The sequence below is a fragment of the Apis mellifera genome, linkage group LG9, assembly GCF_003254395.2.
Source record: "Apis mellifera strain DH4 linkage group LG9, Amel_HAv3.1, whole genome shotgun sequence".
Lineage (NCBI taxonomy): Eukaryota > Metazoa > Arthropoda > Insecta > Hymenoptera > Apidae > Apis > Apis mellifera.
The window spans coordinates 6,448,263-6,466,760 of NC_037646.1; the positions used below are offsets into that span (position 1 = coordinate 6,448,263).

At 32.9% G+C, this 18,498-nt stretch overlaps 1 protein-coding gene and 2 long non-coding RNA genes across 41 annotated transcripts in view; 2 read left to right on the top strand and 1 right to left on the bottom strand.

Annotated features, from left to right (window-relative positions):
* The window catches only part of Para (sodium channel protein paralytic), a 61,563-nt gene that overhangs the window by 8,063 nt on the left and 35,002 nt on the right, over positions 1 to 18,498 (bottom strand). For 3 of the 36 annotated variants that reach the window (XM_016913834.2, XM_016913838.2, XM_006561540.3), the window contains 18 exons: positions 16,130 to 16,561; positions 15,942 to 16,035; positions 15,802 to 15,870; positions 13,588 to 13,865; positions 13,071 to 13,244; positions 12,638 to 12,988; positions 12,005 to 12,239; positions 10,409 to 10,513; positions 10,076 to 10,208; positions 9,787 to 9,911; positions 9,414 to 9,676; positions 9,136 to 9,309; positions 6,193 to 6,315; positions 2,744 to 2,866; positions 2,383 to 2,577; positions 2,046 to 2,291; positions 1,580 to 1,850; positions 10 to 314 (listed from right to left, as the gene is read on the bottom strand). In XM_016913834.2, the coding sequence (XP_016769323.1) occupies positions 10 to 314; positions 1,580 to 1,850; positions 2,046 to 2,291; positions 2,383 to 2,577; positions 2,744 to 2,866; positions 6,193 to 6,315; positions 9,136 to 9,309; positions 9,414 to 9,676; positions 9,787 to 9,911; positions 10,076 to 10,208; positions 10,409 to 10,513; positions 12,005 to 12,239; positions 12,638 to 12,988; positions 13,071 to 13,244; positions 13,588 to 13,865; positions 15,802 to 15,870; positions 15,942 to 16,035; positions 16,130 to 16,561 (3,696 nt within the window). 36 annotated transcript variants of the gene reach the window in all.
* LOC100578608 lies at positions 310 to 3,166 on the top strand. The gene is made up of 4 exons (XR_001704200.2): positions 310 to 1,269; positions 1,707 to 1,900; positions 1,988 to 2,579; positions 2,708 to 3,166. It is a non-coding gene; the product is annotated as an uncharacterized LOC100578608 (long non-coding RNA).
* LOC100577999 lies at positions 6,123 to 8,092 on the top strand. Of its 4 annotated transcripts, none has more exons than XR_120028.3 (4): positions 6,123 to 6,351; positions 6,955 to 7,123; positions 7,234 to 7,353; positions 7,547 to 8,092. It is a non-coding gene; the product is annotated as an uncharacterized LOC100577999 (long non-coding RNA). The 4 variants fall into 4 exon arrangements; XR_120029.3 differs by having other exon boundaries at positions 6,127 to 6,351; positions 6,952 to 7,123; XR_003305352.1 differs by lacking the exon at positions 6,123 to 6,351 and having other exon boundaries at positions 6,358 to 7,123; positions 7,234 to 7,388.

Consider the following 18,498-nt stretch of genomic DNA (forward strand, 5'->3'; position numbering starts at 1 on the left):
TTTAATTACCTGGAATAGCAATATCATCGACTGTCCGAACGTTTTAAAATTGTACACATCGTCCAGTCCGCTCTTATCTTTCACGTGCATGAAGAACGACATTCCAAATATCGCAAAGATAAACATCACCAAAAACAGTAATAGGCAAATATTGAAGAGAGCTGGTAACGACATCGCCAAGGCGAAAAGAAGAGTTCGAATACCCTTGGCACCTTTCACGAGTCGAAGCACACGACCGACTTTTGCCACCCTTACTACACGAAGCAATGTTGGCGATACGAAGTACTTCTCAATAATATCGCTGAGAACCAGACCTAAAGGGAAACGTGTATATATTTATTACAACAAATTTAAAATGTTTTATAAATTTACTATTAATAGATAGTAAGAAAGGATATGTGCTGTCTAAGGTAAGGTTATGTGATCTAAGTAAATTGGTGCCATCTAAATTAAAGAATATTTTAGAAAATCCATGCAAAAGATTTTTCACGCAAGATTATTTATTCTATAGAATTTAATTCATTCATCGAAGATAAAACATGTAAAAAAATTATGCATTTTTAGTTCTAATTGGTTTTCTATAATGAATGAATATTGTGTTTCTTATTTTCATTTAACTTTTTGAAAATATTTTTTTAAAAAAAAATTTGAAAATGTATGATGCATGATTCAATATTTAAAAAGAAGATTTGATTAAAAAAAACATGCATCACGCAATCCTAAGGATTATCATTTCCTGTTCTCTAATTGTTTTACTATCTTTGATTATGAATCAAATGTAACATGCATTTAAATTGATCGAAAAATCAGAAAGTTGATTAAAGCTCGATCACTCGTTACATTATGTGGTGCTGTATTAGAGAAAAAAATGTATTGATAGTAGATTTTTGTGTTAATTAAGATTTTGTGTTATTGAAAATTGAGCACACTACTAATCAATTGCTTTTTTTTCTAAGAAAAACTAATGTTGAAAAAAGATATTTTTGTAATACAGACCCCCTCTTACCCGACTTTTTGACTAATGATCGTCTTTACATCAATCAACATGTGTAAAACCAATGAAATACAACATTATACCGTTACAAAAACTCGATGAATTAATTTAAATTTTTCAATATTAATATATTATTTATCAATAAATAACTATAATATTGTTTTTGATGATTAGACACATGTTTATAATTCCGAGGAGACGAGATTCATAAGGCATAGGAAACACATAATATGGAAACCAGGATAAAACAGGATAGGACAACAAATAACATCAATGTAAGGCTACATAACGTAATGAAGTTGCTCAGTCGTTGCGGCACATGTGAAATATTAATCCTGTATGCTTATTTTTTGTTTCAAAAACGATACTAATTTTACGTGCAATAAGAATTGTACATGCTCATTTCCATCCTAATCAAAAAGAAAAAGAAGAGAGAGAGAGAGAGAGAGAGAGTGTGTGTGTAAACATGTAAGAGATATATCGTGTGGCTAACAGTGTGAGAAAGCTAACAGGATTTCACTTTTTTCATCGATATATCAATTTCACTTGTGCCATACGACTGAACTGATCATTACATTACATTACCTAATATTGACAATATAACAACAACAAAATCAAAGAGATTCCATGGCTCCTTGAAATAGTGGTAACGTAGAGCAAAGATCTTCATGAGACACTCGCTGGTGAATATCACAATGAATATCATGTTTAGATAGTCCAGAACATCGCTGAAAGTCTGAGTTTGTTGATAATGGTCCAACGTCATTGTAAGCATGTTCAATCCGATGAACAACATAATTATCATATCGAACTTTTTGTCTGTCACTATTTCAAACACTATTGCTTGCGGCCTCCACTGGAAAATAGAGGAGAAAAAGATTGATATTAAAATATTGCAATTGAAAGGTAAGGAATAGAAAAATATAAATGTATAAGTTGTTCATTATTTTAAATTTAAGATCAATTTCTAATTTCTAAATTTTTAAATCAAAGATTTGAGAAAACGAAATTAATAGAGGAATAATGAGAATATGTTGAACTATGAACGTACCCTTGGACGTGGAATGGCTTTAAGTGGTTTCTTGCTACCCATCTTTTTCATAGCGTTGTAATATTTCTTCTGATCTTCTGTCATGAACATCTCGAGGGAACCTCCTGCCTTTTTCTTTTGTTCGTTAAAGTTATCGATGATCACACCAATGAATAGATTAAGGGTAAAAAACGATCCGAATATAATGAAGAATACAAAATAGAAATACATGTAGATGTTCGTTTCACGAATTGGTTGTTTGTTGAGCTACAAGCAAGAAAGAAAAAGAAAAAAAGGAAATCCACAAAAATATGATGATTTTTCAAATGGCAAATCTTTAATTTCAACGCACACTCACCTCCCTAGAGTCGATGGCATCGTTCATGATTTGAATCCATCCTTTGAACGTAGCCACTTGAAACAAGCATAAATAAGCTTTTCCTACGTGGTCAAAATTCATTGGAGAATTTTCCCAAGTGTAGTTCTCAGCCAAGCAGGCGTTTCGATCAGGAATGATTTCATGGCTGAGTGTTGTTTTATTCGCATCTACACACTGTAAGAATAAAATGATATTGTCAATTTAATAGAAAAAATATCGAAATTCTCTCTCTGTTTTATTTTAAGAAATTAATATTTATTTAGTTAAAAAAATTTAAATTTCAATCAAGTTATTAAAATTGCAGAGATTATAAGATGTATAATATAATATAAAGACATACCTTAAAATATTTGCCGGCAAAAAGCTGTACACCCATAATGGCGAAGATCAACCAGAAGATAAGACACACCAGTAACACGTTGAAAATGGATGGAATGGCTTGAACCAAAGCATTGACGACTACCTGTTAGACAAAGTATATTGTTAAAGTATTTAAAAAACGTTTCAATTATTATTTTTTTTTATTCTGCCTGTCTATGTGCTTAAGTATGCGTTTCTATGCATCTCTAGGCGTTTTCTATAATCTACGCCTACGTGTATTACTGGTTCATCATATGTGCAATTTGAATTTTGGAATCTTTTTTTGCGATAAAATAAAAAAACGGTGAAACATCACGTGAAAGGAAGTAGGAATGTTGTATCATTATTATTGTGAAATTAAATCAATTAAGATCAAGTTGATGATAATCTAAAAAAGATAAAAATTAAATATTTATATATTTTATTATTAAATTCATTGATAATTCTTCTAAATTAAAATAAAATATTTTATTCTTCTTAATTTCTCTTTTCTAAATCATTATTTTTATTGAAAAAAATTTCAAACATTTGAAACTAATACCAGAATTTTTTTTTTTTAATTTTTTTATTGAAATAATAAATGATAAAGAAATGAAGAAAAAAAATGAAATAGTAAAGAAATATGAAGAATTAATAGCAATTAAATCTTTGTAAATTTTAATTCTAGTGATTATTATTGTCTAGATTATTACAAGAATTATAATCCACAAAATATTTGAAAGCATACAACATTTCTACTTAATTTCATTCGATTTTTCACAGTTTCACAAGATCAAATCAGGAAACAGATGAAATATCCGTTCGGCTCATTTACTTTTAAATAATTTATGCGAAATGACTCAATTCAATTTTTCATTTCTTATGGAACAATAAACCGAGGTAAATCTTGCATACTTACTCCACCAATTACCACGTTCAATTTCGTACAATTACCGCACGAACATAGAGATATGTATCAATAAAACATCGAAATCACAAGTTTCCAAACAAACGAGACAAAATAGAATGTAAAAATGAGAATAAAAAGAAAAATGGCGAACACAAGGAAGATTTTTTGCGTTCTCGAAATAAGATATATATATATATATCAATGAAACACAAGAAATTACAAATCTTCAAACAAATAGAAACGATTCAATCGAACAAAAAAGAAAAAAGAAAATGGCAAACACAAGGAGTGCCTCTGCGTTCTCGAAACTCACGATTCACTTACATTTAATGGAAACGAATAGAATAAGAAAATTAAGAAGTAACAAAGTATCGATTTGCCTGATCATTGATCGATGTGACGTATGGTGCGTACTCATAACATGTGTTGTCTCAAGATCAAGAAATTTTACAAGTGTGCTCAGAATTTCATAATCAGAATACACGAGAAATAAAGCAGCAGCAGCAGGTGGCGTAAGAAGCATAAGCATAGTAAAAAGATTCTTTTCCTTGTCTGATGCAATCATGTCGTGCGTAATTTTCAGCATTTGTCAGCGGCAAGCAACGATTCCATGCAGAAATAAAGAAAAAAAAAAAAAAATTAACAGAAGATCAAAATAATATACATAATATATATGATATATAATATTCATCAGTTACATGTATTATATATAATATATATTTATATACTGTAGAAATAGAGATGTATGCTGAAAAATAGTAGCTATAAACTACTGTATAAAAAGGTAGGATAAGATAGTGTCAGGGCGTGGGCATGACAGTAACTCTACGCCCAGTATCTCAGCGACCTTGTATTACAGTTATGTAGAATCATATGTCTGTAATGAGATATGTAGATTATTAAAATTTTCATCCGGAACTAGTATATATATATATGTATATATGTTGGTATAATACGTGTGTTGTTGCTTGCGTTTTAACATGTTGAGATATATAATATATGTTTAGCAGTATTTTAGTAGAGTTGAGGCACGTTTCAGGCTCGTTGATCGAGATAATGATCTAGATACACCGAGGATCATGAGTGATTGTGATTTTTAATTGTAATTATTAATTAAATATGATTTGAATTAAAAATTAATGTTAGACTTATACAGTGAAATTATCACCTATATGAGAATTACAATGTAGTTTTAAATGTTGTTAAATGTATCAAAAGTAAAGTCTTTGACAGCTTTTGGATTTTTTTAATTCGTTACATATAATAACTTTTAATATATTTGAAAAAAGAATTATAGATCCGAAATGAATTAATCTTTAATTTTTTTCCATTATATTTCAAATTGGATCTTCATCTTGGATTATATTATATATAATGGAATGAAATAGAATAAAATGTTGAATGTTTTAGAGATTATTAAAATTGTGAATAGGATCTTGTTCCGAATTTGCAATAAACTTTCGTTGATTTTAAATTCACGAATAGCGTATATGTGTCCTCTAAGGTGCATATCTCTCAGAAAATTGTTCAATAAAGAACGAGTCTACGTGCCGTACATTCGCAATTTTAAGCTCAAGTGCATTCGCGATCGCCCTACTTATGATCTCGTGCAAAAGGAATCGAGTCTTCGATACAGCGAGACCGAAGAGTTGTTCCATTATTTAATGCATTAATGTTTCGATTATTTAATACATAATTATATTTTAATTAATAATAGAATAAAGAAAAAAAAAATCTTTTTTTTTAATATAAAACTCCAATCGGCCTCATTGTCGAGTCTCGCGATGAAAAAAGAAAAAAAACGGTGCCGCCGTTATTAAATTTATTTTATTTATCTATATTTTTACAAAGATTTTGACAATATCGATATCGATATTATTATTCGAATAATTAGTTGATTTTAATTGTTCGTTATCGAAAGATAGTTCGACGGCACCGAAAAAATCTAAATTGAAAATCTGAAAATTATCAATTATATGTAACGAATCGAAAATTATTAATAGAGTTAGGCATTATTAATAATGATTTTTATTTATTCCATTTAACAATTATCTAATATTTATGTTTTTCTAAGTAATAAATGCAGAAAGTTAAAATAGTGTAAATAGAAGCTTTATTATACGCTATTATTACATAACCTATCAATTACATATAATCCTAATTTCATAGATATATTATCAGAATGTAATTCAATTTTAAAAAAGAGTAATTTTTAAAAATGTAACGATGAAAAGTTTCGAATATTAATTCTAAATTTTAAATAATAATTAATAAATATCTTCTTTTTTTTTAAACAAATTTCCAATCAAATAGTTCTAGATCGATTTTATTATACCGTTCTATCATCTACCACTATAATTCACTAATACTACTCGTCCAGAACTACTTGCTTAAAAATTTTCATGGCTCGAAAACTTTTCCAAAAACATATGCCCAACTCAATGCCTCGATTCGCCCAATATAAAGAATAATGATCGATTCTTTTGGGAACATAATAAAAAAGTAATCGGCAAGGTCTGCTGAGACTGTGGGCTACATACCCGCATTCCCTGCATTCTAGACATCGCCCTGAGTGGCCTTAGGGCCCTTAGGGTCCTCATTGTTTTGAAGGCTTGGATCCCGCCAGCGCCACAGAGCGACGCTACGAAGTTAATGAGTGACACCTGCGAGCGAGAAACGAGAGCGGATCACAGCAACAGGTAGACAGACAGGCTACTCGCGATACGAATTCATCATCATCATCATCATCATCATCATCATCATAATCATCATCATAATCATAATCATCATAATCATATAATCATTTCCGAAACTATCAAATACTAGAATTCTAAGAGAAAGAGAAAAAGAGATAGAAAGAAACAGAGATAGATAGAGAAAATATCAGGTTATCCCAAGAGTTCTCCTTCATTTTTGTGAAATTTTTACGATTTTATTTATCTTTTTTAGGAATAAATCATACTTATACATCCTATATTTTAGTGATATTTTATTAGTTATAAAATTTTATGTATCATAAAATTTATATCGTATACTTAGATTAGACAGAGTAGTTAGAATACCGTATTCTTGAAATTTTTACTATTCTATTTTTCCAAAGTTTTGATTTATTTACAAAACATTTTTCTTATAAAGAATCATTAAGTTTTATTTTATTTATCGATGAAAAAAACTTTTGGGACAATTTGATAAAAAGATAGAAAAGAGATAGAAGAAAATAGAGGTTATGGTTGACGGTCGACGCGTCAATTCGTTTCATTTCATTCTTTTTTTTCTCGATTGCCCATGGATGGATCGAGGAGACCATTGAAGCGGATTTAAAATAATGCAGGAGTCCGTCCCATCTGTAGAGATCGTTCCATTTAAATAGTGTATGATACACATTGTTAGATACAACAAATATCCAGAGCAGGGGGACGAAGACACTGATAGAAACCAGATATGGCACAAGTAGCAGTTCACAGAGAATGGGTATAGTGTCACACTTATTTGCGCACAATTATTTTTTAAAGTGATATTAAAATTATTTAAAAAGTTAATCCATCGAATCGAAAGTTTAATTTACATATGAATTTTTCTAGATTTCATTGCACGCAATCAAGTGAGTACGATCGACAATGCAAAGAGCAATGAATGAATTGATGAGAATTATTATTAATTACGAGCATGATAATCAGCTCCATCCTGAAACAGATGAAAAGGTTCGTCATATGTATTTGCAATAACGACGCATTAGGTATCAATTTTCAATCTTGTTCAATAATTTAGTAAATTAGAATTGTTGAGAACTTTACCTTGGAAATTATGAAATTTCTTCTTTTAATTTTTTAAAATTAATAAATTATTTCCTACATATTATTTCATATTTTAAAATATTATATTTCAATTTTTCAGAAAGATATATTGAAGAAAATGATACCATAATGCGTTGCACTGTTAAGAAATCAAAAACCTGATGATCAAAATTCCAAATTATACGCGCATAATATAGTATTGTAGTATACACGCGTACATTAACACATAAGGAAGATTGTACAATACACACAAAGCAATATAATATGTATATATATAATGTATATATATATATAGTTCATATGTATATAGATACACTGTATTTTGCACAACGATCACTGTGCTAAAAAAGACTGTTAGGAAAGGCGTACATCGGCAATAGCTAGTACGACAAAAACTTCAATATCAGTGCAGACATTAAGTAGAGACACCAGTGTAACTCTGTACACTGGAAAGCACACCATAGAGTACAAGGCTACAATCATTGTAGCGATCGTATCCTCTTTCATTTTTCCCTCGGTTTTTACTTATCGTTCCCTTCTCTTTTCTTTATTTGTTTTTCTTTTCTCGTATCAATTCTGGTCGAAAAACCAAAGCCCTGATTCAAACGTAACGGATTGAAGATCAGAAGAATAAAAAATATCACTATAATTTAATAAGAAATATATTTCCTTGATATCATGAAAAATGAATTCTTTTTAAAATTAGAAAATTCTAAGGAAAGAATAATATTTTAATTTTAATAAAGATTTGTCGTGATAAGATGATCGTTTAATCCGTCAAATTTGGAAAGATTGGACAAAGATGGTCACATCACCGGATCAGGCCGATCTTTATCGGTTTTCTTTGTTGCTTCTCGTTGACCGATGACTTACTCTCATGCCCTCCCATCGTGACACAGCTCGTAAAGGCCTCAAGGCCCTCAGTGTTCTCATGGAACGGAAGGCCGGGATGTCTGCGGCGCCTGCCCAGATTGCGCCCAAGTTGATCAGTGAAAGCTATCATCATCATCAAATATCGATCAGATGGAACGTGATACATAACACATGATTATTAGACGATTGTAATACACAGTGATCCACCACGAGGGAGTGATTCCACGTTGCGCTCTTCCGTTATTCGAATAGATATTTTTTGGGTGGTTGAGAGAAGAAGAAGAAGAAAGTGGAGGAAACACGTCGTCACTCAAAGAAACTTGAAAGTGAGGTTTTTTTTTTTGCAACAAGTTTACAAAATTTTCAATCTCTTAAAGTGGAACTTTAATTGGTACTTTAGATTTCTTTTTTCTTGATCATTTTGAAATCTTATACAAAGTTGAAAAAAAAATGATTGTTTAGGACGTGATAGACTTTGTATAAGATATTGCTGAATTTTATTGTAAGCTTGTTTCTAGGAGTAAACGAAGTATGATCTGCAGTATGAGATCTAAATTATTAAATAAATTAGAGACAATTTATAGAAAATATGAATTATACATATTTTTTTTATTATTATTAAAAAGTAAATTAGAAACGTTTTTATTGTTTAGAAATAATTTAAGATTCTTCATGTGAGTAATCGTTTATTTTATTTTTTGATCAAAAAATTCTTCCAGTAAATTTTTTTTAAAAATTTTTCTCAAAAAAGGATTACACACATTTAGATCATAAATATATGTGAAATATAAAATACATTGAAGAAATATAACTTACCATGACAATGATAAAATCAAGCCAGCACCAAGCGTTCGTGAAGTATTTTTTGAAGCCAAGAGCCAACCATTTGATTAACATTTCGATGAAAAAAATCACAGTAAATATTCGGTCCATGTAGTACAAGATATCTTGCAGAATGGGTCGTTGTTGAAGATGCACATCTTCCAAGGCCTGAACATATCATACGATTGCATTTTTAAAATTATTCGCATAAAACTTGTAGAAGAAATTAATGGAAATAATAAATATTGATGAAAAATATTCCATGTACTTACGAGAGCCATACTACTCAAAAGGATCATCAAAATGACGGCAGTCTCAAAATACTTGTTCTCAATTAGTTGGAAGGTCTTCAGTCTCAAATTAGCCCAACCCTGCCAAAACGGTGCGTCGTCGTCGCCAGCCAAGAATGGGAACTTCTTGTAACAATTTTCTGGACAACAATCGGCTGGATAATCGGATTCGATGGGATCTTCCTCTGCTTGGATAATAGCATCGCCTATCACACCTTCCCCTTCCTCTCCTTCTTCGCCAAGATCTTAAAAGTACGATTATAATTTTCATATCTTTGTTCCTGATAATTTCTTCCTTTCCTCTTTTATATTTTTATATTTTGCAAATTTTAATTTCACCACAACAATTATTTACCTTCTTCTTGTTCCAAATCTTCTTTGCTCGCATCCTTCTTTTCTTCTCCATCCAATGAATCCATGCTCCCCTTATGACTTTCGTCCTTGAACGCCCTATTTTTATGGCTGCCATATGATTTATTACTGCACAAATACCAAATAAAAAATAAAATAAAACAGAAAGGAAACTTATATAATTTTCCATTAAAAAAGAAAAAAAAAGGAAAATAATAATAGTCTTCGATAACGATCCAAAAAAAAAAAAAGGAAAAAACATAAAACTCCATAAAACTGAAAAAGATAATCACCTGATGGTATCATCCTCATTTTGATTAATATAATCATTATCCAGCCTGTAGTCACGATGATTTATCGAATTTGCTATAACTTTGCTGTTGTTCATGCACAATTTACCCTTCTTCAATTTGTTCTTTAGGTCTCCTTTGAAAAAAAAAAAAAGAAAGAAACATTCTCATTTGATTATCATATAATGAAAAAGTTGATGCTGTTTTCATTTTTCTTCTCTAAATTATATCTTCAAAAATGATAAAATTGTTTATGATGAAACCGATGATAGTTTTGTTAAAAAAAAAAATCTGGAAAATAAGATAAGAGAAATGGAAACTCTTTCTAGATCTTACCATGAATCGTGAATTCCATCCCGTCCCCAATAGCAACTTCCAATTGGTTCAGCTCCTTGGCACTCTTCTTGTCTCTATACGCATCGAGTTCGCCATCTGCAAGATCTAGGTCCCCATCGCGATCAATTCCATCTGCACAGTCATACAAAATCTCTAACCCGCCCTTATCAGAATGATTTTGTCAAAAGTATATCTGTATGGAACAGAATAACTGTTGTGGTATTCATAGTAGTAATCGGAAATCTCTTTAAGAAATCGATCCTTAATTTTTAAACTCGACATATTTAACAAAAAAATAAATAAATATTGTTGAATACTGTTGAATTTAATTTTCTTTCTGTTCTTGTTCTCTTTTTTTTTTTATCTATTATTTGACTGTAATTTTTTTTGTATTTGTTCGTTCATGCAGTATATTCGTGTAATCGATATTGTTCTATTAAAAAACTATGATTAAACGACGAGTGACAAGTGTGACTAGGTTTTATTAGACGCGATACATGATGGATTACATTGTATGTTTAACTTAATACTTAATAAATGTTAGGTTGTCAGAATCGAAGAAGGTGTAATTTCTCTCTTCCTTTGTTTGCAAAATATCAATAATAAGCAGAAGTCGTAAAAAAGAAGAAAATATGAAACTTTTGCTTGAAAAAATAATGCAAAATTTACGGGCAATTAAAAATTGCAATTAAATATTACGTTATAATATAATATAATCTTGGTTGTACACGAGTGTGTCATATACAGGATGTTATTTTACAGACACCCAGTATATACACGAGATATTATTCAATTCACTTCGAAATTTAAAAAAAAAAAAAATTCATTGCATACATGTTACACGACGATCAATCAAGATTTTCCTTTTTTCATTTTATTTTAATTTAAAATTCTCAAAAAATCTGATCAATCCAGATGTATCGCGCGATGCTTCAAAATCTACTACGATCGACAATCGAATATAATTCGAGATATAATATCGAAGCGTTCTTTCATTTTCAACCGAAACGATATTTATTTTTCTCCAACGTGAAAATAATAGGCAAAGCAACGTATAACTGCCAGGCTAATCAGCGAAGCAAAAATTAATCTATCCTTATCTTCTTCCCCCCTCCCTTCTTTCTATCAATCCTTGATCTCATTGAAAAAACAATAAAATAGCGAACCTATTAAAAATGTCTGCGTAAAAGAAAGAAAGAAAAAGAAGAAAAAGTGACACCAGTCAACAGTTTTCCGACTTTACATGAATAAAAAATAAAAAGAAACAGAAATTCATAATAAAAAGCACAAATAAGATCAATCGAGTATCGTCAGAAAAAAAAAAGAAAAAAGAAAAGGATTGATCTTGCTAACTATGGTGATATCGCGCTGTCTCTCCTCATTAATTTTCAATCTATAAGTGAGAATTAAATTTCCTTCCCGTCGACTGGCAGCGAAATAAGTGAACGTAAAAAAAAAAAAAAGAAAAAAAAAGGAAAGAAAACGTATTTTTTTATGTATATTTTTTTTTTCTTCGAAAAAAGTGAAAAGCAGAACTGAAAAACAGTGCCACGAACTACACAGCGCACACAGCAAGCGATCTGATTGGATATAAACCTTCTTTCCAACTGTTGGACGGTCCCTCACCTGGCGCCTGATCGGATATCTGATTGGTGAGTTTGGCTCGCATCATTTTAGCAAGATAAAGGACATTTCGCTTGATCCACTTAACGAATCGTGCTATTCGATCGATCGCTTCCGCGATCTTGTTCGTATCGTTGTCTGCGGTCGGCGCCGATAGATTCGACGAGCCGAAGTTGCTCAGCAACAAAGCCAAGAAGAGATTCAGCACCTGTTCGTTGCACATCAAATTTTTCCTTTTTTTCATTTCGTTCCTCTCCTTTTGATCAAATCGAAGAGAAGAGATTAATAAGAATTCGATTTTACTCAGAAAAATTGTATATACTTTTTCTGCAGGAAGGGATTTAATTAATCTCTTTCGAATGAACAAATATCAAAATTAAGAAAAATTGATTATATTTGAATGGAAAAATACATACCTGAGAACTAAAAGAATGATCAAACTCAAAATCATAAATGATCGATAGATACTTTTGAAATAAACTTTTTTAACACTGAATCTTTATTCGATACAACGAATATTTATATATGTAATGAAAACAGAAAATTAGTTAGTTAAAGCAAATTTTACTTAAGCTAAAGATATAGAGAGTCGTCAAGCATACTTACAACCAGATTACCGATGACGACAGTGGCCAGAAAGAACGGTATGCAAGAAACATCGCCCACGAGCATGCAGTCCCACATAGACTCGATCCATTCCCCGCACAGCACCCGAAACACGATCATGAACGAGTGCATGAAGTCGGTGAAATTCCATCTCGGTAGATCACCGTCCGGAAATCGGTCCACGTTGTCAGTGTAGTTCTTGCCGAACAATTGCATGCCCATCACGGCGAAAATGAAGATGATGATGCACAACACGAACGTCAGATTGCCCAACGCGCCTACCGTTCTACCCATGATGGAAATTAACAGATTCAACGTAGGCCACGATTTTGCCAATTTGAACACTCTCAACTGGAAAGGTTATTACATATAAAATAATTTCTTTAGATAAAAGTATAAAAATATATATACATATATGAAAGGATAATTTTACCAATCTGAACGATCGTAACACGGAAAGACCTTGCACACCCTCTAATCCTAACTCCAAGAGCGAAAGAGCGACGATAATGAAGTCGAAAATATTCCATCCTTCTTGAAAGTAAAATTTCGGACTCATTGCTATCAGCTTCAACGTTGCTTCGATACCGAATGTTGCCGTGAAGAACTAGAATTTAAAGAAATATATCAATATCTATTATTTGTGGAGAAAGGAATAGAGAGAGAAGAGAGAGAGAAAGAAGGGAGAGAGGAGAGAGAAAAAATCGATTCTTAAATGCGTGAAAGAAAAAGTTCTCAAAACCTTGCGCTAAAATGTTTGTAAATTGTATAATTTGTATCACAATTTTCCACAATTTACAAAGTTTACTGTATCTTACAAATGTTTTGGATTAAAATATTTATAAATCTTTTTACACTGCAAAGTTGTTACAATTTTTTCCAACTCTATAAAAATTTTTGTATATGTATATATGTATATATATATATTTGACAAACGTATTAAAACTTACATAATTTCCCGTCTTGAGCACCCTTTCCATATCCTTGTCCATATCATGATGATCAAGTGCCATGAATAGTGTGTTGACGACGATACAAAGGGTGATGAACAACTCTACGAATGGATCGAACACCAAAAGAGCCACGTATTTTTGAAACTCAAGCCACAACCAGCAACAGTCCCACACGCAGAAGATATCGATGCAACGTAGCACCGCGGTCAATAATTTGTCCTTAAATGTCGGCCCTTCTTCATCGTCGTCTGTCGGAAAGTAATAGGTCGAAGAAACTGTAACGCGTGTTAGTAATTTTGTCTGGCACCACTCTTTTTGGGGAAAGAGGTTTTTCTCGTTCTTTATCAAGCTTGCACAATTTTCCTTTTATACATTCCATTGTTTTTTTTTTTTTTTTTCTTAACTCATCAGACCACAGATTATTAAAAAAAAAAAAAACAAGAAGACAAGCAGAGGTGTGTACCATGGCAAAAGTGAAACTAAAAATAGAGAGAGAGAGAGAGAGAGAGAGAAAATTAACAATCTTGAAGGAATTGTACAGAGCTACGTGAAAGCGAAAAAAGAAATGGAAAAAAGAAAGAAATCGTAAATGGTGCATTCAATGCATTTGCACAACGTGAATGTACAACGCGATTAACAAGAACACGCGCAGCCTGAAAGCTGTGCAGGGACATTAGAAAAAAAAAAAAAAAATCGAAGCTGCAAGAGTGCGACAAGTGGGTAGCTTGCAGAAAAAAAAAAAGAAAGAGGGTAAAGAACAAATTTATAGTTCGGCTATGAGGGATAAATAAAAATCGTGGACATTGAGAATACAATTAATCCTCAACTGGTGGAACATGGTTAAAATTGGGGCAAATTGAATTTTCAAAAGGGGGAAAAGTGAAAGAAACATGCTGTAAAGAATTTTTTCTTTTTAAGAAAATTTATACTCGTTTAAAAATTAAATCTTCTAATTTCAAGATTAATTAATTTAATTTAACTTATTGATCCCTCTTTTATATGTGATAATTTTAACAAAACCTTCATTCGACCACTTGTGGATAAAAAAAAATTAAATTATTGGAAATAAAATATAACAAAATTAATTATCAAATATACGATCACGAATAATAAGAGTGAAAGGTATTAAACAAATTAAAAGGATAAACGTGACAAAATAATAATCGATCTAATTCTTCGAATAGTTGCTATTCTAATTATTGCAGCAAACCTAATAATAAGTCAAAGTGCTTGAGACAAAATGTTGCTTTGGTGTTCTCGCTATAATAACATCGGTATTAGAAGCTCTAATCGCACTTTCTAGAGCATTGAATGTCGATGACGATTGGTGAATAATATGAACAATAATAAATCACCGGAAAAATCGGGAAAAGCTTGATCGATTCTACTTTGTTGTTGTGCGAACGCAGGCAAAACGCGGAGGTGCCCTCGAAGCGGAGTAAAGTGCCGTCACGAGTAAAGACTATGAAAATGAAAATTTTTCGCTGCAGTGTAGGTCGGTGATCAGACGAAAGGGGATGGCGAAATCCAGGCACCAGGAAGCGACCAGGACCGTGCAGCTGCAGCGAGGATGTTAATCTGTGTCGTATACACCAGGAAACAAACTCTGTTTCCCCAAAAGACACCGTACACAAAATTCTTTAATTGTTAATTCATTTCGTTTCACTACTTCCATCCAAGAGTTCGAGGGCTTGTGCACTGCAATTATTCGATGAATTTACTTATTACACTTGATTTGAATTTTATGTCTACGATTATATTAATTATCCTTATTTTCCTACAACTTTCATATTTCTTCCTTCCTTTTTTATAATGTAATAATAATAAAAATGAAACTTATTGGGACCAACAGGAATCGTACCATGCACTGTAGTACATATCATGGTATTATAACCAATAAATAAATATGGAAATAATTTTCGATCAAACGAGACTTTGAAATTAAACAATAGAAAAAAAAGAGAGAGAGATAGAGAGAAAGAGAGATAGACTGTATATATAGGAGTCTACTATGTACAAGGCGCTCAGACAAAAATCTTCAGCACTGAATATCAATGGAGAAAACTGTACAGAGAGTTTCAACAACGGTGTACATCAAAATGATAGGATGCTCATCACACAAGAGATACACATCTGTGATAAAGGGTGATAGAAAACTGTAAGAGAAAAAAAAGTAACATGAGCGAACGTGAGTTGAACATTCGACATTACCTCCTTGCTCCGGAGTTCTGCTCTGACGTCCCGCCGCCTGTTCAATGATATCGTTCAACACCATCACGTCTGCAAAAGAAAAATATCAAATATCATTTCGATAAACAATCTCCTCCACCAATATCAAACAAACAATTTACCTTTCATATCAACCACGGCATGCTGTTGAGAAGGCTCTATAAACGGATTGTCTTGTTGCTTCGCCTTGCCCATGGCATCTTCCAGATCACCCTCCTTAAACGATGGAAGGAAAAAAAGAGAAAAACATTAAACCCATTTTTTACACAAGATCAATTTTCTTTCTTTCTTTCTCTCTCTTTTTACTCACGTAATGGTACTTCTGATTGTTATCCGTGATATGCCCATTGACAGACGGCGGCCTGACAGATCTGATCCTCAACTGGCTCTCCTTGGTCATCGGTTTGCCCGCGTTCGCTATCCCGCCGATCAGATCGCCGTGGGACGTGTACGACAGGCGTGAGGCGTGCGACGTGTACGAGGAATGCCTGGACCCAAGGTTCGCGTAGTAGACGGGCACGACGATCGTCCCGTTCTCCTCGGACATGGGGGTGACCGCGTTCGAGTCGTCCGCGTACGGCAGATGTTCCTGGGCGTCGAGGAACGTGGACAGAACCAACGGCTTCCGGTCGCCGCCCGGCGGCCCCACGAAACGTCCCCTCCCGTTTCTGATCGTGAACTGATGGCTACCGCGGCTGCTCCGCCGAAGATTGAACGGTGAGCCGGGCAGGCTAAGGCTCGCCTGAAATTACAACAAAGCGGACCACCGCTTTTCTCTCTCACCACGTTCTCTCTCGAGCCCTCTCTCGAAAAGCGAGTGATGGACGGTTTTAAGGGGGCGGTATTTTTAAAAGAGGGAACTTCTTTTCTTTTCTTTTCTTTTCCTTCTTTTTCATTCAGATATGTTTTTGATCAACACACCCTATATGTATATATATATACATATTCGCCTATACTCGACTATACAACGATCTTCCTTCTTCGAGCTAGCTTCGCGTGTCGTGTCATTTCTTCAATTACTTCATCGATGGGATGACCTGTGTCAATAGTCAATAGGGGAGGGGATGACAGGCTTAGATAACTTTCGTGTCTTTCTTTCTTTCTTTTTTGTGCATAATTCTTTCTTGAGAGTTTGGAGAAGCTACTTTTGGTGAAAAATTGTACTTTTACTACACACGGGATTTAATGCTTGAACTTGTATGAACTTGATGAGAGATCTTTCTTTCTGAGATGGTTTCTAAAGATCGAGGTAATTCGATACAAGGATGTTGGAGATTCTGTGGATGAATATATAATCTTGCATCTCTTAGTGAAATCAATTCTTGTTTGGAGAGATTGAATACTCCATCGGGGAAAATCGCGAAAAAGTGATTTCACGCAAATGAAATGATAGAAAAAAATATATTGTTCCCCTTGTATCGCGTTGTTGCTCCATCGAATCTTCAAGCATCTTTGATGAGAATGACTATTCATGTTCAATGGTCCTCTAATGGAAACTGAAGTTGGCTCAAACTTTTTTCTCGACGAGAAACGAATTTTTCGAAACCTTGCACGATCGATGGTGGTTTTTTCTTTTCTTTTTTAATGAAAATTTTCGGATCCATGGATCCTGTGTGTGTGTGTACATCTATTATGTAGTACGTACGGTAGGCGGTGACAGACATTGTTGTGACACACATACCTTCCGCAGGCTTTCCTGGTAGGCATAAGTAAACTGGCCATTAGCGGCGCGAGAGACCTTAAGAAAAAAACAAGAAAAGATATCTCCTACCAAACGGCTCGTAACGTTGTCTAATGTGTACACCAAGGAGGCACTCGATACGGATAATATGTTTATATATATAAATAATACTTGCAAAAGCGTTACATACACAAAAGAAGTGAGAGACAGAGAGATAGAGATAGAGATAGAGATAGAGAGAGAGATAGAGAGCATGATTTTGAACACACGCAGAGATATAATGAAATACAAATGCGTCTTCGCATATTATTAGGGTAAAACGGTGTTGATCAAATGATGCCTTTTGAAACGGAAGTAAGGGAGACACGAAGATCCGCGGTATCTTTTATTATAACTGTCATGTGATTACTTTTCCAGATCTTTCTTCAGTATCCTTTAAGCATGGATTATCTGTATCTAAGGTGTATGCATCTTTAAAACGTGAATTGCAGAAATCACTTTTTAAAGATATGATCTTACGTTTGGAAATCTCTAATTAATTTTTTTATCATCGTTAAACAATCCAACAATCTTCTTGGAATAATTCCCAAAGCGACACTTTTATATGCTTATATAACTTTGACTTGTGTTGATACAAGTAACTAAACTCTCTTGATTCAAATCTCAAGATCAATTTGTTCCTATTTGAATCGAAAATTCGTATCTCCATTCTCTACTACACACATGCGTACGTTACCATGCAAAACGGCACAGAATGAAACGTTTTTTCTTTTTTCTTTTTCATTTCGACGAACGATCCTACTTGAAACACTTGTTTTTTTACACGCGAGATAACGCTGTAACGATGATGGAAAACCAAAAGGAATGCACGCTGTCAAAAATCATTATAACTCGCCATTCGAAACCAAGAAAGAATCGATGAAGAAAATTCAACGCAACGAAAGCAAGGAGTTCAATAAGCGTCCTAACGAAGTACCAAATTGATCGTTATTTAACAA